The sequence below is a fragment of the Spea bombifrons genome, chromosome 1 (genome assembly GCF_027358695.1).
Source record: "Spea bombifrons isolate aSpeBom1 chromosome 1, aSpeBom1.2.pri, whole genome shotgun sequence".
NCBI lineage: Eukaryota > Metazoa > Chordata > Amphibia > Anura > Pelobatidae > Spea > Spea bombifrons.
The window spans coordinates 163,063,935-163,091,107 of NC_071087.1; the positions used below are offsets into that span (position 1 = coordinate 163,063,935).

Consider the following 27,173-nt stretch of genomic DNA (forward strand, 5'->3'; position numbering starts at 1 on the left):
TTTTTCCTGGCGTTTTTCATCAAGAAAAAAACGCAGGACAAAAACCCAAGTGGAAACCTAGCCTAACCCAGGTGTGGCAGTCCTTGGGGCACATTAGCCCCCCCAGGGTCAGCTCTTAATAATAATAATAATAATAAATAATACTAAATTATAAAAAATTATTAAAAAATTGTTTTTTATTTCTATAGTATCAACAAAGGGTTTGACAAAACTAGAACTGACAGACTAAGACATTCTAATACGTAAGGGCCCTGCTTGCAAAGCACGGTTTAATGTGCCTATCAGAGTACTCGCGTGAGGAACTCCATTCCTCTGTTAGAACTTCAATATGTAGTCTTCAAAAAAAAAAAAAAAAAAGGAAAAAACAGAGGCAAAAGGGGGAGCCTTCCTTCGACGGCACGCGATTCTTGCCACTGATTGGCTGCAGAATTTGAGGATGTATAGAATTCACGTGGCTTGACTTTCTGGGATTTAGTAACAGATCACGCAGTAACAAGAGATACTTTATTGCCACAGAACAGCGATAGATACATTGGGATATCTCGTCAATAGAATCTCTTCTACAACTGCAACGAGCATTGAAACCCTCGTAATGTACAAAAACAGTGCAAGAAAACGCAGCAAACAATACATATATAATTGGCATATATATATATATATATAGTGCGGTTAACCCTTGCGTGCTCTCGATCTGGACTCCTGAATCGCAGAGGAGTGAGGATCTGGAGCCAGGGCCGGTCGGACACCTCGCACCAGTATCCCCTTCACGCGCGGATCCTTATGTGCTGGACACATACCGCCTGCAATCGTTCTGTTAATGAACTTATTTAAACTTCAAATATTTTCCCAGATAAGAAAACCAGATAAGAGTATTTTGTTATAGAGCAACCGGCAAGTGTTGTATAAACCGCAGCCCAAGCGGCAGCAGAGATCCCTCCGTTTATAAATCACTTTACAAACAATTATATCGGGCAAAGATCGCAAGTTAATGCTATTATCTAGTTTTATGCCAATAAAAATAAGCAGATTAAATACTTCAACATTTCCTACGTTTGGGTAACATTTGGGTAACGTTTGGGTAACGTTTGGGTAACGTTTGGGTAACGTATTGGTAACGATTGGGTAACGTTTGGGTAAGACGTTACCCGGCAGAAAGGATCCATTCTCCTTTGGCGCTGGATTGAGAAGAGAAACAAAGAAACAAATACAAGAGCACAAGGATCGTCCTGAAATGACATTTTTTCCGGTTTTCAGGAGGTAAAGTCTTGTTTTTTTTTTAATTCTGTTTGGTTTTTCGACTCTTCCTTTTCACAGGCCGAGAACTTTGGGATCCACCGAAGACCCCAGCAGCTCGTTGGCGGCGTTAACCAACGAGCTCAAGGAAGATCCTGCAAGAAGTTAGCGGAGGGCGTTTAGAGACTACGGACAGAAGGACAGAAGGACAGAAGGACAGCGCAAAAGATGATGGTTGGGAATACTGGAAAGAAAGTAAAAACAAGAAAGGCGGCAGAAGCAGGGGATAACAGAGTTCTCGCCCATTAACTCCACTACGACATTTCATGGGCTGTGCTGTGATGTCATGGGTTGTGACACAAGTAGATGGGTGGAAGATAAATGGAAGAGCCCCCCAGCAGAAGTAGTAGAGATAAACAGAGTAAGGCAATTTAAACGTGCATGGGGTCAGCAAACGGCTTAAGGTTTGAGTCTTTACTCAAAGGGCCAAGCGGGACTGCTCTGCCGGCAAATTCTAGGTTTCCAAGTAGCCAACGAAACTCAGCACCAGGAACACGGAATGTTCCAGCAGACTGACGTAGGAGACACCAAAAGAGTATTTGATAGGAAAAATAATCATAAACTTATGCTGCAGGAGGAGAACCTGCCGGCGAGATGGGGGGCTGCCTGATGCCCACCTACACGTAGCTCCCACCTCACCTGAGACCTCCTCGTGACATCAGTACCCGGCAGTGGATGACCGTGGGGTAAAGAAGACTTTGCTTCTGGCGCTATGCTCGCTAGGAGGTCGGCCCCATGGGGCCTATGTGCCCTGTTGTTAGTAACACAATTTGTGCTGTTATTGTATACCTGCTCTGGATTTCAGCCACGACAGAGACTTCCCTTCCAGGAGCTCCCACTCGTCTCTCTGCTCCGAGCACGAGGCATGAAGCCAGATCACGGCAAGCACCGTCCCCCAGACCGTATCATCGGTAACCTGGAGATAAAATGGGGTTAAATACACCAAATTCATACAGATCCACGCTAACCGTTACCCAATAAAGTCCAGCGGGATAAAACGTGCGAATTAACACCCCGTGGATACAGTGGAAACGTATTCCCCTCTTTGGAGGAACAGAGGTTCCCGTCTTGTGAATTAGGGGAGAAGGGATCATATCTAGCGTAACAGAGCTGACGCAGGGGTTAATAATACCTGCGCTGGCTGCTTCTCCTTTATCGCTTTCTCTGTTACTCCCAGGACGGCGGCCAGCTTGGAATTAAGGGTCCAGGAGCCATCTGCGTTCTGCAGGGAGATAAGGTTCAACAGAGCGGAGGTCCCTCGGTCTTTTTTTTTGCTAACAACAGCACCTTGAAGAAGAGGAGACAGTTTAACAAATATTAATATTACATAAAATCACACAAGTTTACACAATCCAATCTGCTTGACGGGTAAAAACTGCCCCACCAGCACCGCTGTAGCTGACTGCCAATCACATGCATGGATACAGTCAGGTGACACTTGTGATCGCGAGCTGGAGAGGGACAGAGAATCTCTGAGTACCAAGACGCAAGTTTAAAAAATTAAAAAAACTTATTTTTAACCTGACCCTAAGGGGTTAATGTGTGTATGTATGTATGTATGTATATATATATATATATATCATTCTTAATGCATGTTGGACAGTTAGTGTGGTGGGGGTTAGTTAGTGGGGGAATGACTGACTTAGGGTTGTGGTTTGGTAGGGGTTAAAAGATAGTAAGAAAAATGATTTTGGATAATCTTTATACATTTAAAACTGAATATAGGTTTTTTTTTTATATTTGATTCATAAACAAGTCTTACAAATATGAATTTAGTATAAAAAAAAAAGTTTGATCACCGCAAACTCACATTCCATCACGGGGGCCGGGGCGCCAGAACCAAACCCGGGCAAATTCCTCATGACGGGGGCCCCAGCGTTATACAAAATCCCGGGCGCCCCTCCGCTCATACTCATTTTACACGACCTCTTCACTGTTGGGAAAAAAAATGCCAGATGTCACAAAAGCCACATATCTGATTTCACGCGTTATACGCGCCGGCGGGTCGCTAACGGCAGTATACACAGTGCTGGCAGGTACCCCATGCCAGGTAGATTGGGCCGTCAGCACATTGGCCGTTCTGTGTGCGCGTCGGTACGGGGGTTCCGTCCCTTTGTCCTAATAATCTCCGGGGGGTTGTGTCTGTTTACAAAAGTTCTTCCGAAAAGACGAGAGCCATAGGAGCCCGGCGCGCGTTTTCCCTCCCCAGCCAAGAACCCCCCTAACAAAAGAAACCCGGACCGGGACGTGGCGGAGGTCTCCCCCCCAGGTAACGAACTTCATCATGGTTTCACCTTATTTTGTTATATCCCCTCTTCTCCTTAAATGTAAGGCTTCTCCCCTCCACTCGTAGCCCCCGCTCCAATCCACTCTCCTCCCTCTATTCTTGGTCAGACTCGGACGTTGCCGCTGATCCCACTTCTTTCTTTTATGTCCAGAAGCCTGGTCCCCCCTACTGCCCCTCCCCCGCTCAATTCCTTGCACCCCTTTCAAGAACCAAAGAAAACTTTCCCAGATCCCACTTCTGCAACGGCCCCCAAAGCATTTCAGACACCCCGGGTCCGAGTAAATGAGCAATTCGGCCCTTGGATGCCCTCCAAATCCTATGCAATGTCTTATTTTATGCCACGGACTTTAGAAGATGACGTTGGGGAAATGGCACCCCCACTAAAGAAAAGAAATATATTAACCCTTTAATAAGCATTCTTCAAAAAAAGGAAAAAATAATAGAAAATGAAAGCGCTCGCCGGACACAGAAGAGTCAGCTCTGCTGCTGCAGCTGACACCCCCCCCCCACATCCAGGGTCTGAATTTTCTTGCCAATGGTTTGGAATTCTGCAGAATATCTCTTATGGTTTGCAAAATGGAGATCAGGAAAATGTAAAGGGGCCGCGCGGCGATCATGCGCGTTAAGGTGCCTTTAATGGCTGGAGTGTCCCTTTAAGGCGTCAGGACATCTTATTTGGAAGTAGTGATAAACTACAGTGGCTGCGCACGCTTATTATACACGAGGCAGTGACAATGTGTTTGATGTCTGCGTATGAACAGAACTTGGGTGCGTAAACTAAATAACAGAATTATGCTGAAAAAACGTTAAAATGCTTCAGCCTTCAGATGATAAAATTATGCTTTCCTTCCTTTTCTTTCAGTGCAATCAAAAAAGGAGAGCAGAAGGGGGCAGAAAGGAGGCTGCGGGGTAAGAACGACAATTATCACAAACTCACTCTGTGTATTGGGTGCAAGGCAATGACTCCTCATAAAACGGGGCGAACAAAGCATCAGACCTGGGGAGAAATAACCGATATCAGGTTAACGTGCAGAAAATAACATCCAAAAACTAAAGCCACAGACATTCCTGGGGACAAGTACCCCTTTCTCCTTTATCTCATTATATACAGTAATAACCCCCAGCGCTGTATACAGTAATATAACCCCCCAGCGCTGTATACAGTAATATAACCCCCCAGTGCTGTATACAGTAATAACCCCCAGCGCTGTATACAGTAATATAACCCCCAGCGCTGTATACAGTAATATAACCCCCCAGCGCTGTATACAGTAATATAACCCCCAGCGATGTATACAGTAATATAACCCCCAGCGCTGTATACAGTAATAACCCCCAGCGCTGTATACAGTAATATAACCCCCAGTGATGTATACAGTAATATAACCCCCAGCGCTGTATACAGTAATATAACCCCCAGCGCTGTATACAGTAATATAACCCCCAGCGCTGTATACAGTAATATAACCCCCAGTGCTGTATACAGTAATATAACCCCCAGCGCTGTATACAGTAATATAACCCCCAGCGCTGTATACAGTAATATAACCCCCCAGCGCTGTATACAGTAATATAACCCCCAGCACTGTATACAGTAATATAACCCCCCAGCGCTGTATACAGTAATATAACCCCCAGCACTGTATACAGTAATATAACCCCCCGCTCTGTATACAGTAATATAACCCCCAGCGCTGTATACAGTAATATAACCCCCAGCGCTGTAGACAGTAATATAACCCCCAGCGCTGTAGACAGTAATATAACCCCCAGCGCTGTATACAGTAATATAACCCCCCCCCCGGCGCTGTATACAGTAATATAACCCCCCAGCACTGTATACAGTAATATAACCCCCAGCGCTGTATACAGTAATATAACCCCCAGCGCTGTATACAGTAATATAACCCCCCAGCACTGTATACAGTAATATAACCCCCCAGCGCTGTATACAGTAATATAACCCCCCAGCGCTGTATACAGTAATATAACCCCCCAGCGCTGTATACAGTAATATAACCCCCAGCGCTGTATACAGTAATATAACCCCCCAGCGCTGTATACAGTAATATAACCCCCAGCGCTGTATACAGTAATATAACCCCCAGCGCTGTATACAGTAATATAACACCCCCCAGCACTGTATACAGTAATATAACCCCCAGTGCTGTATACAGTAATATAACCCCCCAGCGCTGTATACAGTAATATAACCCCCCAGCACTGTATACAGTAATATAACCCCCCAGCGCTGTATACAGTAATATAACCCCCCAGCGCTGTATACAGTAATATAACCCCCAGCGCTGTATACAGTAATATAACCCCCAGCGCTGTATACAGTAATATAACCCCCAGCACTGTATACAGTAATATAACCCCCAGCACTGTATACAGTAATATAACCCCCAGCGCTGTATACAGTAATATAACCCCCAGCACTGTATACAGTAATATAACCCCCAGCGCTGTATACAGTAATATAACCCCCAGCACTGTATACAGTAATATAACCCCCCCAGCGCTGTATACAGTAATATAACCCCCAGCGCTGTAGACAGTAATATAACCCCAGCGCTGTATACAGTAATACAACCCCCAGCGCTGTATACAGTAATATAACCCCCCAGCGCTGTATACAGTAATATAACCCCCCAGCACTGTATACAGTTATATAACCCCCCAGCACTGTATACAGTAATATAACCCCCCAGCACTGTATACAGTAATATAACCCCCCAGCGCTGTATACAGTAATATAACCCCCCAGCGCTGTATACAGTAATATAACCCCCAGCGCTGTATACAGTAATATAACCCCCAGCACTGTATACAGTAATATAACGCCCAGCGCTGAATACAGTAATATAACCCCCCAGCGCTGTATACAGTAATATAACCCCCAGCACTGTATACAGTAATAACCCCCCAGCGCTGTATACAGTAATATAACCCCCAGCGCTGTATACAGTAATATAACCCCCCAGCGCTGTATACAGTAATAACCCCCCAGTGCTGTATACAGTCATATAACCCCCAGTGCTGTATACAGTAATATAACCCCCAGCGCTGTATACAGTAATATAACCCCCAGCGCAGTATACAGTAATATAACCCCCAGCGCTGTATACAGTAATATGAGCCCCCAGCGCTGTATACAGTAATATAACCCCCCAGTGCTGTATATGTATTTTTCTTTTGATCCTATACAGATGCAAAACAAAATAAGTACATTTTAAAAAGCACGCGTCAGGTAAATGATGGAGCTGCTCTCCTACAGGCAGATGCCCTCACAGATCTTGTGTTTGTTTGACTTGATACACTCGTACCTGGAGCCGGGATGTCCCGACGCATCGGAGGACCTTCCACCGGCTTCTTGGTGTCTTTATTGACGGCCACGTAGGCAGTGAGCGAGGAGATGACTCCGGACTGGACGCTGGTCTCCAGGATCCTCTTCTTCGCCTCCTCCGAGTCGGAGTCTGTCCCGTTCTCCAGCTCCGAGATCAGAGCCTTGGCCGCCAGCCTGTGGACGGTCGGTCTGATGGAGAAATGTCAGATCTTATTTATTTCATTGGGTTAATAATGGTGTTTAAAAAAACAAACACATATAAAACGACATTAAACGTATTTGCTTCTCAATGAGCAAACTCAGTCCAAACCTTTTAATCATGTGGCGGTTTGCCCCATGGTGTTTATCATGGTCACCATAGCAGCAGAAAACCCTTCCTAAACCTGGGATTGTTGGAAAAACATTGTATATTGTGATGGTCGGATTGTCGTTTTATTTTTGTATAGGGCACTCGACTCGATGGATAGGCAGACTCAGAATTACATCACTATAATAAGACACGGATATTTTTTTTACATCATTAACTATTCCTCTATTTCATTTTGTATTTTGGGAGGCGTGTTTTTTAAGTATTTTGCGAAAAAAAAGTATTAAAACCAGTTAAAACCGGGGCATTAAATAAAGTTCCCCCTGGCAGAATGTCGTCGTACCGGTCTGCTTTCCCGACACTGAAGGAAATCTCCAGAACGTTCTTGAAAACGTCCTCTTTAAATTTGTACTCCAGGCAAACTTCTCCTTTGGTGCCTTCATCCACCTAAAAAAAAGTAAAAATAGTTCAATTCACTGAATGAACGCCGGACAGGATCTCGCACCCTCTCTGATCTGCGGACATGCGGCGTGTACAGCGCCGCGGAATACGGTGGTGCTATATCGATCAATAATATCTCTTATGCGAAGTAAGATGCTTCGTATTGTTTTTGGCCCTCAGTTGTGACCTCCGCAGAGATCTTGCGACGTTAAAGTGTCTCAGAAATGAGTCTCATCGAGAAATGGCTATAAAAGTACTTTTCTGCACTGTAATATGGATAATTAAAGTTAAAAAAGAATAATATTTTGCTTACTTTATGGAGAAGCTGCAGCTCCAGATCTACAGTGCTTCTATCTATTGATAGCACCTTCTCCGTAGACCGATGAGTGCAGAAAAGCACCGGTCAGTGGAGACACTTTCTGTGCATGCGCACAGGTGGTATAGTTGTACTTGCCTTTACCGTTTGTGGAATTAGCTCTGGAGCTGACTGGCGAGGAGTATAACACGTGTCGCAGGGACCACGTGTACATTTAAAGGGGCCGCTCAGCTATCAGTAAAGTGCACAGGATGGCCGGAGTGTTCCTTTTAATTTGACCTAAAATGTAATTTTTATTTTTTCTCAAATTTGTGTTATAACAAAACTCAAAAAAAAAAAAAGATCCCACGAAAGTTTTCACGAGGAGCTCACTTTTTCACGTGCTTCTGTGGGTACGAGGGTGAAAGCGCAGGGCAGTCACCTTCATGCGCTGACAGCTATGAGGCAGAAACATCACTTTTCAGGAGTAACTTTGCCTCCAAACTGTCTTTTCAGGAGCCCAAAACGAACTTACGGTATCGCCTGGAAATTCAGTTGATGCCCCCCCCAAGCCAAATTCCCTCCAGCTGCTCGTTTCTGGGACTCGTTGGGTTTAATTTTCTCCAAAGAGGACGGGAACTTTGTAAACGCCGGTCTGCTGGAGAAGCAGTCAAGCTGACTTACTTACTGTGACCGGTACTGTGACCAGCTCCGGTCTACTTGGTTTGGACAACCGGTCTAAATGAACCAACTGGCATGAATCCAGATGCCACACAGATCTCACACACCTTTCCTTTCAGCTGGGCATAAACAATGGCCCTCTGGAATATGGCGCTTGGGGTTCTGGACAGAGGAACTGCCTCGAGTCCCGGAGGAAGGCTCCATCTGAGGGCGACTTCTTTCACAGACGGCTGTAAGGAGTGTTTGAGGGCCTTCAGAGCCTAAGGAAAAAGAGTTGGGTGGAACGATAAAGTAAGCTGGAGGCTTGAAACGTGGTTCCCGCAAGGCATGAAAAGCATCTAATACCCAAAGTCCTTAAATCGAACGAAGACACAGTATTTATTTTAGTAAATCAAGAAAAAAACTGAAATAACAACAACTCAATAAAATTCAAATACGTAAAACAAGCGTACCCATCAGTTTGATCCAATTTTATATTTCGAGATTACACTGATCAAATGCAGTCTTTTGTATTTAACATTACGACGGGTAAACACGTATTTTTAAATGACTGTGCAGCCGCGTCAAAAGTGTTCCTCAGAAGAAAGAGCAAAATGACAGATCTGGTGAGGTTTACTGAGGGCAATGAATGGACTATGTAAGTGGAACGGCCCCTTTAAACCTACATATGGGGATGTAGTGGGGATGTAGTGGGGATATTTCGCTATATTTTACCTTAGGCTGCATTCTGTCTTCTCCAGAAATAAACTCGAAGGTCCCGTTCCCGGCGCGGGCCAAGCCTTTAATGAGAGCCGTGGAGGCGCCTTCGCCGATCCCGAACGTGAAACATCTGCAGAGAGACAGGCAGCGCGAGATACAGGTACGTGCCGGAGATCGATGAGACTCGCGGGATTGGAAGGAGAAGCGGCGTAATAATTACCGGTGGTTGCTGGCGTTCTGTTGAACCTCCCTGATCACCTGCTTCGTATTCCCAACTTCTCCGTCCGTGAAGATGAAGAGCTGAGGAGGGAGAGGCCACACATCACGCATGGGACACGGGTTTATAATGTAACGGAGAGTTTATAATGTTACTTCTCAAGTTATCATGATTTAACAGTAACTGCGTACTCTGGGTTCCATTTGTAAAAAATCATGGTGAGACATCGACGACCAAATACCTTGGAGTAGAGAACTTGATACCAATGAGAAATAAGGTGAAATAAAAAGAATTATACATATATGCCGGGTATATATATATATATATATATATATATATATATATATATATGTGTGTGTGTGTTTATGTGAATACCAGCTGAGGCTGTGTTTATCATTATTAAAAGTCAGCACTATGGGAATAATACTTTTAATGTTTCTAATATTTTTCTGCACGCGATGAAAAGCTCTGACTGCGCAGGAGACACTTATGGACCGAAGTTCTTGGATCTTCTCCAAAGGTCAGGAGTAGATCGTCCCAAGGGAGTATATGCAGAATACGGACATAGATATGTTTCATTATATATAAATATATGTACCGGAGTCCAATAGGATGGAAGCGCGTGCCGGAACCCACCCGTCTCCCACGGCGTCTCTTACCTGTCTTGGGTGGTCTGGTCTGCAGCCCGTCTTGAAGATCTTCTTCAACGGCAGTAAGATTTCTGTCCCTCCAAAGTTAGCATCCATCTCTTTGACTTTCTGCAGCGCCATCTCCATCGACTCCTGAGTGTACTCAATGCTTTCCCTGAAGAGTGGAATAAATACTATATTATATATACTATATATACACATACATACATACATACATATACATATATATATATATATATCTACTGCAAACACGGACTTATGGCTCAGTTTCCGGATAATAGACACCCTCGACCATTAGTTTGGAGACCCAGACATCATTAACCGGACATTACTGGGAGTCTCGGTTACCTTTATAACCGAATAAATCTATTATGCTTCATAGATTGTAAGCTCAGAAGACCAGGGCCCTGATAATGTGATGTAATAAAACGCTCCTACAATGAATTACGCTAAAATGATGTTACCAACGTTTTCACTTACGGAAAGAAAGACTCGAAATGGGATCCGAATCCAAAAATATTGAAGTAGCAGCCGAGGGGTAAACTCTTTAACAAAACGATCAGCGTTTCCTGAAAGGGTAGATTAATATATATTAATATAAGGTGCTTAGTAGATCGGGGATCAGATAACAGAACGTGAACTGCTGTCGGAAAGCATGATATTATGGGGCAAAAACTACAACTGATAAAAAATGTCCCAACTTAGTTTGCCATTCCATTTGAAAAAGAGGTCCTGAAAGGTCCTGAAAGCTTATGTAACTTTAATGTTGGGCCAATAAAGGGTATCAACTAAAAACTACATTTTCTCTCAGATCAACATGGCCGTGTCCATTTTCCTTACTATAAAGTAAAAGTGTTCCAGATCCTCCATCTCTCTTAACCTGGAGTTGTTACGCGATGGGCAGGTTATGTGAGGCGGTACAAGGTGTGGGGCGTGTCAAGACCCCGCTCCTGCGACCCGGAGGATTGGGGTGTTGACCCGGAGCATTCCCAGGTATGCCGATGACAGCAGCTGTTAATGTCTCCTCAGTCTTATTGTTGGGATTTCGGTTAAGGGTCTTGGGGGGTATGAATTCAGGTGGTCAGCGTATGTTCGGAGGCTTCCAGCAGTATCTACATTCCCATGTTTAAGTTATACCTGCTTACCTTTGCGCTCTGGATACGTTGTGGCGCACCTGGTTTCGAATTCATGCTGCACTCCATACTGCCAGACCTGTCCATTAAGAAAATGAACTCCCCGCAGTTGGACGTCTCCTGTGACTTCGGGAAACTGGGGTAGAAATTTAACATGACAACCGGATCGGCCATCACAGACCCTTTAAAAAGAAAAAAATAAAAGGGGGTTATAAAGGAGGAGGAGATATACTGTTACTGCACAATCACTATTTTCTTTTTATAGAATAAGCGTCAAAATGGAAAGAATTTAAAGAAAAAAACCTCCAGTTGAACCAAATGTCTGCGCGGGGGAAATCAGGTGATGGGGGAGGGGGAGTGAGGCTTTAATCTCATCTCTGGGGAGGATAACCAGGCACAAAGTTGGATTTCATTAAACTGACATCTCACCTCCACCCAGGGAAGGTTTACATAATCTATGAGAGGAGCTCCCTCTACTGGGAGAGGTCGTATCAGCCACAGGTACCCCCAACATCTCAACAATTTAAAGGGACCACTCAGCTATCACACGGATTAAAGCACATATGGTGGCTGCCGCGTCCCTTTAAAATAGTTGAATGAATGAGAATTCTTAAAATTCGCTAAATAAACTATGCATTATGCAGGGTCGGCTCCAACTTTTTTTTAATATTTTGACGGGAGTGCGGCACATGGGATACTTAACAGATGGGAAGGAATCTATGTTATTGGTCTCCATGGAGACAAAGCGACTTCCCCTCTGAGCATTCTCTAAAGGACAGGAAATGAAGAATAGATATGCGGAAGAGGGCGGAGTCGGAGGGGGACGTCTGTTAACCCTTTCCTGCAAGTCTCGGCCTGATAGATACATGAATCTCTATGTGTCTGGTTAAAGGTGCTGTTCCACTTAGACAGAACATTCATTTCAAAATTATTTTAAGCAAATAAACCCCAGCAGATCTATTCCTTCACCTGAGGGTTTAATTAAATAAAAAAAACACAAAAATTACGGACATTCATCGGTATTAGGAATGACGCTTATAACGTTGAAATTAGTTTTAAAAGTGATAAATTCTGCAGAGTAGGTGGAACAGCAGCTTTAAACGGGTGGTGCCGTCGGATTTTACAATATGACTTGTTTTTGGGGTTATTATTGCCGCGTTCTCCTTTAGTAATAATTCCCCTGGTGGATATACTCACCCAAGGGCCCAGTGAGATGAAGCCATTGCTAGACCCTATAACTATATCTAATCCTACCTGACCTTACACTGACCCTGACACGGTGATTAAAAATGTGTAGGATTTTTGAAACCAGAATGCTAGAAATTTGCTGGATACCCGCTTTGGCGTCTGAAACTCCGGCCTCCAACGTGACGCTGGGTTTGTTCACCTCGTTGTAATAAACCAGGAGCTCCACGTCTCGTTCAAACTTGTGGCCAGCGGCCAGGGACACCTGCGAGGACGGAGGGCAGGTACGAAAAATGATCGATGGGGAGAGAAGGATCCCAGCAATCAGTGAGTTAAACGTGGCCATAGAGAGTAATCCATATCATCATAAATAATGCATGCCTTTCTATTAAACATGCGCAGTCAACGCTGCTCTTTATTATTTATATGTTTGTTTGCCCATACATTGACTTTCTAAAAGTAATGGGGGGGTTATATAAAAAGTCATTCTAGTACAAAATTGTTGGGCCGATCACAAGTTGGTTCAACTCCCTAGGCAGCCGATACCCATAATAACTATGTGCCTCCCTTTATAACTAAAATGTAACCCAGTTTATTCTTCGAAGCCCCCGCGGCACTTTTCACCGCGCCCATAGCTAGTGTATTCCGGAGCCTTACAGCCCTTACTGAGAAAAATACTTTTCTTTAAGATTAAATTGCGGCTCCTCTAATCTTACTAGGTAGCCTCTTGTTATCTGCTCTGTCCGGGGTAAAGATTTTCCCTACAAAGGCCTCATATAGACCTCGCGATAACGAAACCCCTTAGGCTCCTCCTTTTTTTCTAGAATAAATAAATCCAATTTATCTAAACACACAATTTAAATTACCAATTTTCCACCTGCTTTGTAATCTAAACTGTGTCTCCGTGGCTAGTTAAGCCACGTGCGTGTCTTGGCGTTGACGTCTTCTGACCATACCTGCCAACTTCCTAGGGCCCCCTGGTGCTCACCCTCTCTCTCAGAAGGGTGGAGGCGAGCTGCACTCAAATCACATTGAAAGAAGCGGGGAGTGGGTGGGGCCTGTGTGGGGAGAAGGCGTGGCATAGCACAATTCCCGCCCCTGGGGATTAGGCGCTCTCACCGTGAGGCTTCCCACAGCTTTTCATAATTTTTTAAATGAACCTTTATGTCAGTAAATGTACTCATTATGGCGATACGCTGGCTCCTGTACCTTGGCTGCAGTCTTGTCGCTGTCGGTGTACTCGATTGGGGTGATCTCACAGTTTGACTCAATCTTAGTGACCCCGTATGCAGATTGGAAATGAGCATCCAAGGACAGGGTGTAGGGGATCTGGCCAATAGGAACCTGAGGGCGTTTCGCGGTAACACTTAACTCTTGATCTACAGAAAAATAAAGGTAAAAATTTGAACAAATAAAGGTAAAAGAATAAACAGGAAGTAAAAATATGACAAATACAGCTGAACGTAGCCGTGGCAACTGACCTTTGTCCAAATCCTACAGCAATACATACTAGATAAACCTATATAATGGTTTACTTATTAATATAAGCAATATGTATATATAAAATCCCCATCTGATGTGGGGGCAGCCGTCTGAAATTCCTGCTCTCACGATTTAGATGATAATTCTTTTCTATGAAGTTATCTCTCCCCTTTTATTAACTTTCTGATTGCTGTTGATTGGCTCAGGCAGCCTTTACAAGGGTGAGGCAGAGTAATAAGACACGGAACTTCAGGACACCATTTTGATTAGATAAATCTGGTTCTGCCACAAATATTAGCTTTTCTGGGTTTGACATGGAGATTGCCGGGTGAAGCACCGCTTTTCCGGGTCTTGACATGACCCGCTCCTTGCCCATTTTCCCTTTAAATGGCAGCGTCCCGCGGTTAACCGTGATAACAGAGCTTGTAAGATGAGGCATGTTTAGGGCGGTATGACCGCAGGCATCCGGTGTGTAACTCTGACGGTGAGAGAGTGCCATTTGAAACATTTTGTAACCACAAAAACTTATACATTTCAGTACCTTTTGGAGTGTATCTGGGGTTGAGCACGGCCGGCAGCACAAAACGCACCGCTCCATCCGCCTCCACCGGCAGCTCCCGCACAAAGCACAGAGTCACCTCCGCCTCCTGCCCCGGGAGCAGGTTCCCCACGCTGCAGCTGAAGATGTCCCGGGAGCTCTTGTCCTCCTCCAGTAGGAAGGCCTGCTGGCCCTGGCTGATGGCTTCATCGTAGGTTTTATGAGCCTGGGGGGGGGGGGGGACAAAGAGAAAACCAGAACTCTTCCCCATATCCAGGATATTTATATTTTAAGATATATATTGAGTCCATTGACTGTTATCTATTGTCAATATCAGGGTCAGGACATCTGAAGTAGATATAAAGGGACATGAAAACACTATATATATAAATAGTGCCAGTACAACATCGTCCCAGGAGAACATTTTATCAATACAGCTACGATAGGTCTTGAGGATGAGAGAAACGGACATTACTTGCAGCACTGGGATAAGATCTTTAACAATTCACTGTCTGATTGAGTTGCGGTGGGGAACGTTCCTATACGTCACATCGTTTAAGGCCACAAACACTCAAAGTGATATTTTTAATACTGGTTGTTTGTGAAGGTTTTCCTTCGGGTTACCTGCTCCTTCTCCTGGATTTCTGCCACAATCTTCTTCCCTTCCACGGTCGCCTCAAAGCTGTAGACGGCAGAGTCGTCATCCATGGGGAACACGAAGACGGCTTCCACCGCATTCTCCTCCGAGTTCTTATACTTCAGAGTAGCAGATACGTCGGCCACGAAGCCTTTCACCTGGACGTCCACCGAGATCCCCTTTAGAGGGACTGCAGGACACAAATATTTTTTAAAGAGTGGAAACACATCAGGTAAACGGGTTATCTGTATCTTGATATGCTTTTTTAAGATGTTCCATGATATTCAATGATCTCTTTAAGGTTTGGATAATCATGCAAATTACAAATTATAAGGGTGTAACAGACAGAATAAAATAGACAATGTTTCCGTTGCGCTGTTACAGAGATATCACCCAATGTTATACCCTTTATCAACCAAATAAACGTTATTTATTTTACTTATGTTGGCGTGCTATCAATTTTATAACTTATAGGGTTAGATACGTCGTAACCCTGAACTGCTCGAGTCAATACCACCCGGTGGATCATCCCGTGTTCGGCAGCAGCGGTCCTTGGCTGTGTTATCATGATCCCCTGTGGCCCTTCAGGTAGGGTCATCATCCTGGTGACTTAAGGGGGGGGTTCCTCTTTGCCGGGACAAATAGATGATGCACATGTAAGCCAGGATAAGCCTTCTTAAATGCTCTGCACCTTATTAAGCTGTAGCAGGTGTGGCGTTAATGGAGGCACATCATCCTACGGGGCCACTGGGCTCTCGAGGGTGCTGCTGCTCAATTGGCCAGCTTGGGAGATCACAATATCCCTCTCTCTACGTGTCTTTCTGAGGCAAAGCATTGGGGTCTGATGTCAGGTCACAGAAGACATATTCCTCGCTGTGGGTCCTAGGGGGCAGCTGGGAGCACAACCCTGGGTAAAGCCTAGAGCAAGACTCATAAATGCCCCACCGGCCTGAGCATGTGGTTTCATTATCATGCTTTTATTTGTACGAGGCGCTACCTTATTGGAAGAGTAAGAATCCGCTTAGAGCCCTCTTGACCTATGGTCATGCCACAAGTCTTCCTGCCCATCTGACTCAAAGAGCCACCTTACGGTGCTCCGCTGCACAAGGTGGCCATGTGGGAGCTGCAATGGGGCACAGATCTCCATCGATCTTACAGCTCCCTGGCCTGGTCAGGGGATCTCCCACAAAAATAGGACAGCGGGGCGGCTGTGAGGACCGTCAGGACTGTCCCACAAAAAGTGAGACACATGGTCTAGGATGATTTAGATGAGACATGAGTGTCATGCAGTCACTTAAAACTTTTTTGTAGTGTTTTTAAACACCTCATGGCTGTGTTTGATATAAAACGGCACCGTATTATTCTTTATTTAACGCATTATCTGTGCCGATTCCGGGACACAGGAGGATCGGGTCTCTCACCTGGCTTCTTGGAGCAGACGATGATGAGGCCGCAGCAGGGATACATGATTTCCGTTAATCTGCAAGGGGATCACAGGGGAGAAGCGGATTACATCAAAGCCAACAAAATATCACATTATTACTGGTTTGAAGAGCTCACAATTCCCACGCTGCATACATGCTAAGAAAGGATGTAAAAAGCAGTCAGATGACACCAGCTGAGGCTTTTCTTGAAAAAAAAATGGAATTTAGGGGATTTAGTGGTCTTGGGAAAGAAAACGTATTTATACTCGGCAGCCAGGGATTCGTCCGTTACACTGAGTTACGATGCCTATCATTGTTAGGGGCCCCTCTTTAGAAGCGGGCAGCCTGCGGGCCCCCAGTCATCTTAACACGGTAGATGAGTCGGGTTGTCACCCCTTGGCATTATGGTATTACCCCTGAGAATTATGTGTGGGTAGGGGTGCCTCTTTTGTGAGGCTGAATGTAACCTATGTGGCTGATAATAGTGTGTGTGTGGCAGGGTGTGGCTGAGAATGATGTGTGTGGCAGTAGTGGTTAAGTGTGAGCTGGGGTGACTGGGAAACAGTGATGTTCCTGTCTGACAGTGATCTTGGTGGCTGAGAGTCGTGTGCTGTGGTAGACCTGTGTGCCTGAGAGTGCTGTTTGTGCGTAAATTTCATTACACAGTACACACAGAAACACAGTATATGCAGAACCTTCTAGAAGTGCCTCACACCGCGCTCTTATTTGGCGATCAACTGCTCTTGTCTAGCGAATTTACACTCTCCTCAGGCAGCTGCTCTGTGATCAACTGCCCTTGTCTAGCGAATTTTCAGGGCTCTCTCTCTATCCCCTGCTCTGTGATCAGCTTCTTTGGTCTGGCTGCTCACACTGTGGGGAAGCTGCATTTTGGGACGGAAAAACTCTGTTTGAGTTCTAGATAAGATATTATCAGATAAAGTAAATTCCACAACCGTACAACCCTGCACCCAAAACTAAAACCCCCTTTGATTTCTGTCCGGATTTTACATTATACTTATTTACATATCCCAAACGTCACTTCCACCAAAGACATTTTTTTGCAAATCCCCCCTCCCCATTACTTTATTCAATTACATTAATATATATATCGCCAGCATATTCCATAGCGCTTTACAATCAGAGTCGGTAGGATAAATTTAAACTCACAAACGATAATTTCCCATAACCCCCCTGTGTGGCGGCTCAAGTTCTTCCTCCCCAAACTCATCCCACCATGTCTTTCTGGAGGGGACGTACTAAACAGCATATTGGGGATGATGGGATGATGGGATGATTGGCTGCAATACTCAGCACTATCAATAGGTGTCAGTATACTTTTTACACTCATGGTAAATCAAAGTATGTTCTTTTTGGTAGTTCTTGATACTAATTTGCAACGAATACATTGCAAAAAGAAGCTGCAAATGTTTAACTGTTTACTTGCTGAAATATATACAGTTTTATAACGGAATCATGGTAAATTCTATAGAAATAATAGAAACATTTTAAGTAATCAACATATTGATATAATATGGTACATGTATGTGCAAACACCATATTTTACCTGTTTTGATTGGCACAATATGGGAATATATATTATTATGATTTTTACATGGGGATTATGGATGGAATATTATAGTTTCACATGCCAAGGAACACATTTGACCCATATCTGATAAGAATATGGGAATATTATTATTTTTACATGGGGATTATGGGTTGAATATCATGGTTACAGATGCCAAGGAACAAATTTGACCTGTTTCGGATAAGAATATGGGTATACTCATTTTTTTACATGGGGATTATGGGTGGAATATTATAATTACACATGCTAAGGAACATATTTGACCCATTTTTGATAAGAATATGGGAGTATTATTATTTTTACATGGGGATTATGGGTGGAATAATATAGTTACACATGCTAAGGAACATATTTGACCTGTTTCTGATAAGAATATGGCTATAAATATTTTTTTACATGGGGATTATGGGTGGAATATCATGGTTACACATGCTAAGGAACACATTTGACCTGTTTTTGATAAGAATATGGCTATAAATATTTTTTTACATGGGGATTATGGGTGGAATATTATAGTTACACATGCTAAGGAACATATTTTACCCATTTTTGATAAGAATATGGGAGTATTATTATTTTTACATGGGGAATATGGGTGGAATATTATAGTTACACATGCTAAAGAACACATTTGACCCATTTCTGATAAGAATATGGGAATATTATTATTTTTGCATGGGGATTATGGGTTGAATATCATGGTTACAGATGCAAAGGAACAAATTTGACCTTTTTCTGAAAGGAATATGGGAGTATTATTATTTTTACATGGGGATTATGGGTGGAATATTATAGTTACACATGTTTACTAACATATTTGACTTGTTTCCGATAAGAATATGGGTATAATCATTTTTACATGGGGAATATGGGTGGAATATTATAGTTCACATGCTAAGAAACATATTTGACCTGTTTTTGATAAGAATATGGCTATAAATATTTTTTTACATGGGGAATATGGGTGGAATATTATAGTTACACATGCTAAGGAACATATTTTACCCATTTTTTATAAGAATATGGGAGTATTATTATTTTTATATGGGGAATATGGGTGGAATATTATAGTTACACATGCTAAAGAACATATTTGACCCATTTCTGATAAGAATATGGGAGTATTATTATTTTTACATGGGGATTATGGGTTGAATATCATGGTTACAGATGCCAAGGAACAAATTTGACCTTTTTCTGACAGGAATATGGGAGTATTATTATTTTTACATGGGGATTATGGGTGGAATATTATAGTTACACATGTTAAGGAACATATTTGACCCGTTTCTGATAAGAATATGGGTATAATTATTTTTTACATGGGGATTATGGGTGGAATATTATAGTTTCACATGCTAAGGAACACTTTTGACCTGTTTTTATAAGAATATGGCTATAAATATTTTTTACATGGGGAATATGGGTGGAATATTATAGATACACATGCTAAGGAACATATTTCACCCATTTCTGACGAGAATATGGGTATACTAATTTTTTTACATGGGGATTATGGGTGGAATATTATAGTTACACATGCTAAGGAACACATTTGACACATTTCTGATAAGAATATGGGAAAATTATTATTTTTACATGGGGATTATGGGTTGAATATCATGGTTACAGATGCCAAGGAACAAATTTGACCTGTTTCGGATAAGAATATGGGTATACTCATTTTTTTACATGGGGATTATGGGTGGAATATCATGGTTACACATGCTAAGGAACACATTTGACCTGTTTTTGATAAGAATATGGGTATAATTATTTTTTTTACATGGGGATTATGGGTGGAATATTATAGTTACACATGCTAAGGAACATATTTGACCCATTTTTGATAAGAATATGGGAGTATTATTATTTTTATATGGGGATTATGGGTTGAATATTATAGTTTCACATTCCAAGGAACACATTTGACCCATTTCTGATAAGAATATGGGAATATTATTATTATTTTTACATGGGGATTATGGGTTGAATATCATGGTTACATATGCCAAGGAATAAATTTTACCTTTTTCTGACAGGAATATGGGAGTATTATTATTTTTAGCATGGGGATTATGGGTGGAATATTATAGTTACACATGCTAAGGAACATATTTGACCCATTTCTGATAAGAATATGGGAGTATTATTATTTTTACATGGGGATTATGGGTGGAATAATATAGTTACACATGCTAAGGAACATATTTGACCTGTTTCTGATAAGAATATGGCTATAAATATTTTTTTACATGGGGATTATGGGTGGAATATCATGGTTACACATGCTAAGGAACATATTTGACCTGTTTTTGATAAGAATATGGCTATAAATATTTTTTTACATGGGGATTATGGGTGGAATATCATGGTTACACATGCTAAGGAACACATTTGACCCGTTTCTGATAAGAATATGGGTATAATATTTTTTTACATGGGGAATATGGGTGGAATACTATAGTTACACATGCCAAGGAACAAATTCGACCTTTTTCCAATAGGAATATGGGAGTATTATTATTTTTGCATGGGGATTATGGGCGGAATATCATAGTTACACATGCTAACTAACACATTTGACCAATTTCTGATAAGAATATGGGTATAATATTTTTTTACATGGGGAATATGGGTGGAATATCATGGTTGCAGATGCCAAGGAACAAATTTGACCCATTTTTGATAAGAATATGGGCATTTTATTATTTTTACATGGGGATTATGGGTGGAATATTATAGTTGCACATGCCAAGTAACATATTTGACCCATTTCTGATAAGAATATGAGTATAATATTTTTTTACATGGGGATTATGGGTGGAATATCATGGCTACACATACTAAGGGACATATTTGACCTGTTTCTGATAACAATATGGGTATAATTATTTTTTTTTTACATGGGGATTGTGGGTGGAATATTATAGTTACACATGCTAAGGAACACATTTGACCTTTTTCTAAAAGAATATGGCTATAAATATTTTTTTACATGGGGATTAAAAAATAATTATACCCATATTCTTATCAAAAACAGGTCAAATGTGTTCCTTAGCATGTGTAACTATAATATTCCACCCATAATCCCCCTGTAAAAAAAATTAGTATACCCATATTCTTATCCGAAACAGGTCAAATATGTTCCTTAGCATGTGTAACCATGATATTCCACCCATAATCCCCATGTCAAAAAATAATTATACCCATATTCTTTTCAAAAACAGGTCAAATGTGTTCCTTAGCATGTGTAAGTATAATATTCCACCCATAATCCCCCTGTAAAAAAATGAGTATACCCATATTCTTATCCGAAACAGGTCAAATATGTTCCTTAGCATGTGTAACTATAATATTCCACCCATAATCCCCATGTAAAAAAATAATTATACTCATATTCTTATCAGAAATGGGTCAAATATGTTCCTTAGCATGTGTAACTATAATATTCCACCCATAATCCCCATGTAAAAAAATAATTATACCCATATTCTTATCAGAAATGGGTCAAATATGTTCCTTAGCATGTGTAACTATAATATTCCACCCATAATCCCCATGTAAAAAAATAATTATACCCATATTCTTATCAGAAATGGGTCAAATATGTTCCTTAGCATGTATAACTATAATATTCCACCCATAATCCCCATGTAAAAAAATAATTATACCCATATTCTTATCAGAAATGGGTCAAATATGTTCCTTAGCATGTATAACTATAATATTCCACCCATAATCCCCATGTAAAAAAATAATTATACCCATATTCTTATCAGAAATGGGTCAAATATGTTCCTTAGCATGTGTAACTATAATATTCCACCCATAATCCCCATGTAAAAAAATATTTATAGCCATATTCTTATCAAAAACAGGTCAAATGTGTTCCTTAGCATGTGTAACTATAATATTCCACCCATAATCCCCATGTAAAAAAATAATTATACCCATATTGTTATCAGAAACGGGTCAAATGTTTTCCTTAGCATGTGAAACTATAATATTCCACCCATAATCCCCATATAAAAATAATAATACTCCCATATTCTTGTCAGAAATGGGTCAAATATGTTCATTAGCATGTGTAACTATAATATTCCACCCATATTCCCCATGTAAAAAAATATTTATAGCCATATTCTTATCAAAAACAGGTCAAATATGTTCCTTAGCATGTGTAACTATAATATTCCAGCAATATTCCCCATGTAAAAAAATGAGTATACCCATATTCTTATCAGAAATGGGTGAAATATGTTCCTTAGCATGTGTAACTATAATATTCCACCCATAATCCCCATGTAAAAATAATAATAATATATATTCCCATATTGTGCCAATCAAAACAGGTAAAATATGGTGTTTGCACATACATGTACCATATTATATCAATATGTTGATTACTTAAAATGTTTCTATTATTTCTATAGAATTTACCATGATTCCTTTATAAAACTGTATATATTTCAGCAAGTAAACAGTTAAACATTTGCAGCTTCTTTTTGCAATGTATTCGTTGCAAATTAGTATCAAGAACTACCAAAAAGAACATACTTTGATTTACCATGAGTGTAAAAAGTATACTGACACCTATTGATAGTGCTGAGTATTGCAGCCAATCATCTCATCATCCCATCATCCCCAATATGCTGTTTAGTACGTCCCTTCTGGAGCTCGCTTTTTGCGCCAGGACCACAGTCACGCTCGGATAGAAAAGGGTTTCCCCAAACTGGAACGGAGATTGTGAGCCGGGGGTCTCGTCCAACATCAGCGCCGGACCTCACAAACCCTCTACTGGATGAACGGGCAAAAATCCCACAGAAACTCCCCAAAATCTTGTAGGAAATCCTTCCCAGAAGAACGGAAGCCGTTATATCTGCAAAGGGGGGTGACTTCATATTAATGTCTGTGTATTTAGAATGTGATGTCTTCAAAGTCCCTGTTGATGTAATGGTCAGGTGTCCAAATACTTTTGTCCATGTACCATATATTGTGTTAACAAAATCTAAAAGCAAATGTATAGATCAAGAGGAGAGGAAAGAGCTCATTAGACTCGACGGGGGCCGGATGAGTCTGATCTGCCGGCAGATTCTGTTTCTGTTACTTGCTACAAATGCACAAAATACGTTTAATGTCTAACAGATGGCAAAAAAAAACTAGACGCAAAACACAAACTTTTAGAAAGTAAGTTAAATGTCAGCGCTGCTCTTTTATACTTTTTGATCTATTTAAGCTCGTTCGGGGTGCAGCAAAACAAAGCGTATTTACCTAGAATGTTGTTTGGCGAGGAAGAATAGAATGCCTGTTAGAATGAGTCATTAGAAAGAATGTTCGGAGGCGAGTCACATGCCGAGAGATACCGGATCTGCCAGATAAAACGGTCATCTGTCTTTGACCGGCGTGTTTTGGGGAAGAAAAAATATAAAATAATACGAAGACATTCATCTTTGGATTTCCCCGATAAAGAAGCTGTCTGCCGTCGTCTTCTTACTCCTGCCCCCCCGGATGCGGGAGGTGTCAGGAGTGTCCGTGTATGTGTGTATGTGTACGTGTGTACGTGTGTTGGAGTGTGAATGTTCGAGTGTTTGGGTGAGTGTGTAAAGGTATGTGTTAGTTGGGCGGGTGGGCACAAGGTGCTGGGGGGCCACTCGGCTTGATCTGCCCCTCGGGCCAGATGTTGCCAGCCCTCCCCTGATGCTTAGCCGCACGACAGCATCTTTAATCCACTAAGCCCAACTCAAGTGAATAATATACAATTCAGACTGTATATATACTGTATGCATAAATGTCTCAGAAGGCGAAGCAGAGGCCCCTGGAGTTTATGGGTTGTGCGACCCACACCAAACTCCCCGCGTTTTACTTTTTTAGTGTTTATTGGACCTATAAGCACGGGATGGCGGGGCTCTCTCCGAGACGCCCACTTTTATATTTGTATCAGGGTGATACGCTACGCCTCCCTTCATCTTACTAAATCACACGCTTCTTGTCACCGCCCCGTATCCGTATTCTCTGCTTCACTCTGATGGATGGATTTTAAAAAAAATTTAAAATGTCCTCCCTTCAGCCCCCAGGCAATGGGCAGGGTGTTTGGTGTAATATGTCCCCAACAATACACGTCCTGCGTCATTAAATATCTGAAGGGCTAAACACTCCCACTACTCAAAACCAAGGAATCAGTCGCTGGTCTCTGCCCCGCTTGTGTTAGAATCTGGTCTTTTGTAACTTTTCTCCTACTTTGAACTAAACTTCCCTCCTGTTCTTTGTTAAATCCATTCACCCGGCTTGCTTTTTGAGCTGCTTAACTTTAAGTCATCAGAAATAACGACTCCTTAGTCCCTCTCTTCCGCTATCACTGCCAGAACCATGTCCCCAGTGCTATATCCTGCACTGGGATTTTTATGTCCCAAGTGCGTAATGTTACATTTATCAACGTTAAACTGCAGCTGTCTTAATCTCGACCATTCTTCTGATTTACGTAAATCATTTTCCATAAAAGAGAGGCCTCTGTGGCCGTCCCATACTGCTATATGGTTGGTTGTTTTACAAATGTGTTGTTACAGCCGTAAGCACAACCCGTAGGGGTCTTTCTTATGGGGGCTACATCAGCCAATAGCTAGCAGCCGGTTACAGGAAGCTACAGACCAGCCAATGAGAGAACTCAGAGACACCGTTTTAGTGACCTAATACTATATAAGCATAACATTAAACCTAAAAATGTAGTTATAAAAGAACCAAGCGCTGCTCGTAAGGAAAAACAAAGGATTTGATCGATTTAATGTTGGAATTTATCAAGTAACCGCTACTGATTTATCATTTGGATGGCGGCCAAGTCTTTCTAATAGCCGGTGGCAAGTGGTTTGTGCCTCTAATCCTTCCGCGGAAATGTTTGGGCCGCCTCATTGCCGTTGGCCGAGTCAGACATGATTCACCGGAGAGGAGTTTGGGGTGGGGGGGGAAGATCTGGCGACCCGCTGTTTGCACAACCTGGGGCAGGTTCTCCTCCCAATGCGGTTCCTGGGAACTTTGCAAGGGAGGTACTTTAAATATTAACCCTTTAACAGTCCAAATCTGTTGTATTAGATGGCGAATGAAGATATTCTGAATGAAGTCACCTGTATTCAAGCAGGGGTTTCATCTGAGATATAGCAGGGAGAAAAGCACCAATCGGGATTCTCAGGCAGCATTAGCGATGAGTACAAAGGAGTCGGCCCCAGACTGCGTGACCCCGAGAATCTGCCCCATTGACCTCGAGACTGGGGTAAAACCCCAACAGTTCACCTTCGCCTTCTCTCTGCATATCTTTACCCCCACAATAGCCTCTAGAGCAAAAAACTTCAATAACGCGCTCGCTTATTCAATAAAACGGGTCTTTTCTATCAAATTCTCTAATTGAATTAAAGTTACCCCCGGAGCAGAACTCGTACCCAGCAAAGAGCGACGCGGAGGGGTTAATCGCGTGGTCAGGGAATGTTGGTTTAGGGATTACTTGTCACCCACTTTTGTGCGTGGAAATAACTGGGGTCCGATTGTCCTCTTAATTGACTGAACCGGCCCGTCAGCGCAGCCTCCATAGGATATAGTAATAGGTGCTATGCGGGACGTGCTGATTTATGACATCATCATGCAGCAAGGGACGGTGAGAGAACGGCTGGGGTAAATGTGTCGCTGTATATGATACACATGTTTACCCGTGTGATCCCGTGTGATCCACTGGATCCTACAAATCCCGCCAGTCCCGGGCTAAATAAAGAGGAATTTGCCGTGAAATCTACCCGTTATGGGACTTACATTCCTTTGTGTCCTAAATCGTTAGAAATTCTATAAATATACAGACGTCCTTTGAACTTTAAGACATTATCCGACACGTCCAGTTATCACTTGATTCATCAGTAAGAGATGAGCAGGTGCCGGCCGACAGCGAGCTTGCGATGACATCATCACGGCCGCTGTGGGATTATTTCTGCCGGACGTTAATATATTAACTCATTTCACTGCTGGAAGGGCGGAACCACCTGCAGACTGCAATGTCCCAGCCGCTTTGGCAACCATTGGGTTAACAACTTCATGCCGTTACACATTCGCAGTGTGTAGCGCGGAACGAGGACTACGAATCCCGATACACCCGTTCCAAGAGGGGCTGTTAAGCGTAATTCAGCACCCAGCCCCTTGTGATTCGGGAGAGCTGGCAGATATGATATTTTGATCGGTGATGCTGCCGGAGCTGCAGAAGGATCGTACCCTTCCGGTAACTGCGTATTCTGCCCCCCCGGCATGATACCGACCCCCAGCTGCCCCCTGAATCCTGCTCGGTGATCTGCCCCCGCTGTTTGCCACTCTTGCCCTGTAACCTGTTTTACCCCCCCTTGCACCTACCTTCTTTACTCTTTACTCTTGGATTTTCTCTTCCTCCTGATCTGACCGACTCTGACCTGCAAGAACAACACAAGAGGGAGTTTCCACAAACAGCTGCCCGGTCGCTTACTGGAACTGCTTGTATTAACAGGGAGGCAGATACGGGGAGGGGCAGAGACAGAGGCAGGGGCAGAAGCAGAGCCGGGGGCAGAAGCAGGGGCAGGGGCAGAAGCAGAGCCGGGGCAGAGTCGGGGCAGGGGCAGAGCCGGGGGCAGGGGCAGGGGCTGTCCCTAGGACACAGCATTTAGAAGAATGAAACCCGGAGTACACGAGATTTAAACGATAATTATATGTAAACCAAGTAACACAATAATCACAAGTTTAAGAAAGAGATACAAAGAGTATTTTAAATAATAGACAAGCAAGTGAAAAACACGGTTTAAAACTCAGGGGCCCTCAGACCAACGGGGCTAATCTGCTTGTATGGCTGCGCCACCTCTGCTGGGACTTTTGGGGTAGGAATAGGTTTTCCAGCTGCTGTGGACTACAACTCCCATGATGCTTGGCAGTCCTTTTTTTATTTTTATAAAACAGGCCAAAGGTAACATG

At 42.6% G+C, this 27,173-nt stretch overlaps 1 protein-coding gene across 1 annotated transcript; it reads right to left on the reverse strand.

The window, feature by feature from the left end:
• Positions 1–1,299: 1,299 nt before the first annotated feature.
• LOC128472793 (von Willebrand factor A domain-containing protein 5A-like) lies at positions 1,300–26,700 on the reverse strand. The gene is made up of 19 exons (XM_053454750.1): positions 26,586–26,700; positions 16,616–16,674; positions 15,182–15,384; positions 14,561–14,783; positions 13,747–13,916; positions 12,688–12,802; positions 11,365–11,534; positions 10,700–10,788; positions 10,229–10,373; positions 9,573–9,652; positions 9,368–9,482; positions 8,761–8,913; positions 7,580–7,683; positions 6,859–7,118; positions 4,518–4,577; positions 3,104–3,226; positions 2,426–2,580; positions 2,083–2,209; positions 1,300–1,388 (listed from the first exon to the last, which is right to left on the reverse strand). The coding sequence occupies exons 2-19, from the start codon at positions 16,659–16,661 to the stop codon at positions 1,309–1,311; spliced, it is 2,418 nt and encodes an 805-aa protein (XP_053310725.1). The 5' UTR covers positions 16,662–16,674; positions 26,586–26,700; the 3' UTR covers positions 1,300–1,308.
• Between the last annotated feature and the right edge of the window lie 473 nt (positions 26,701–27,173).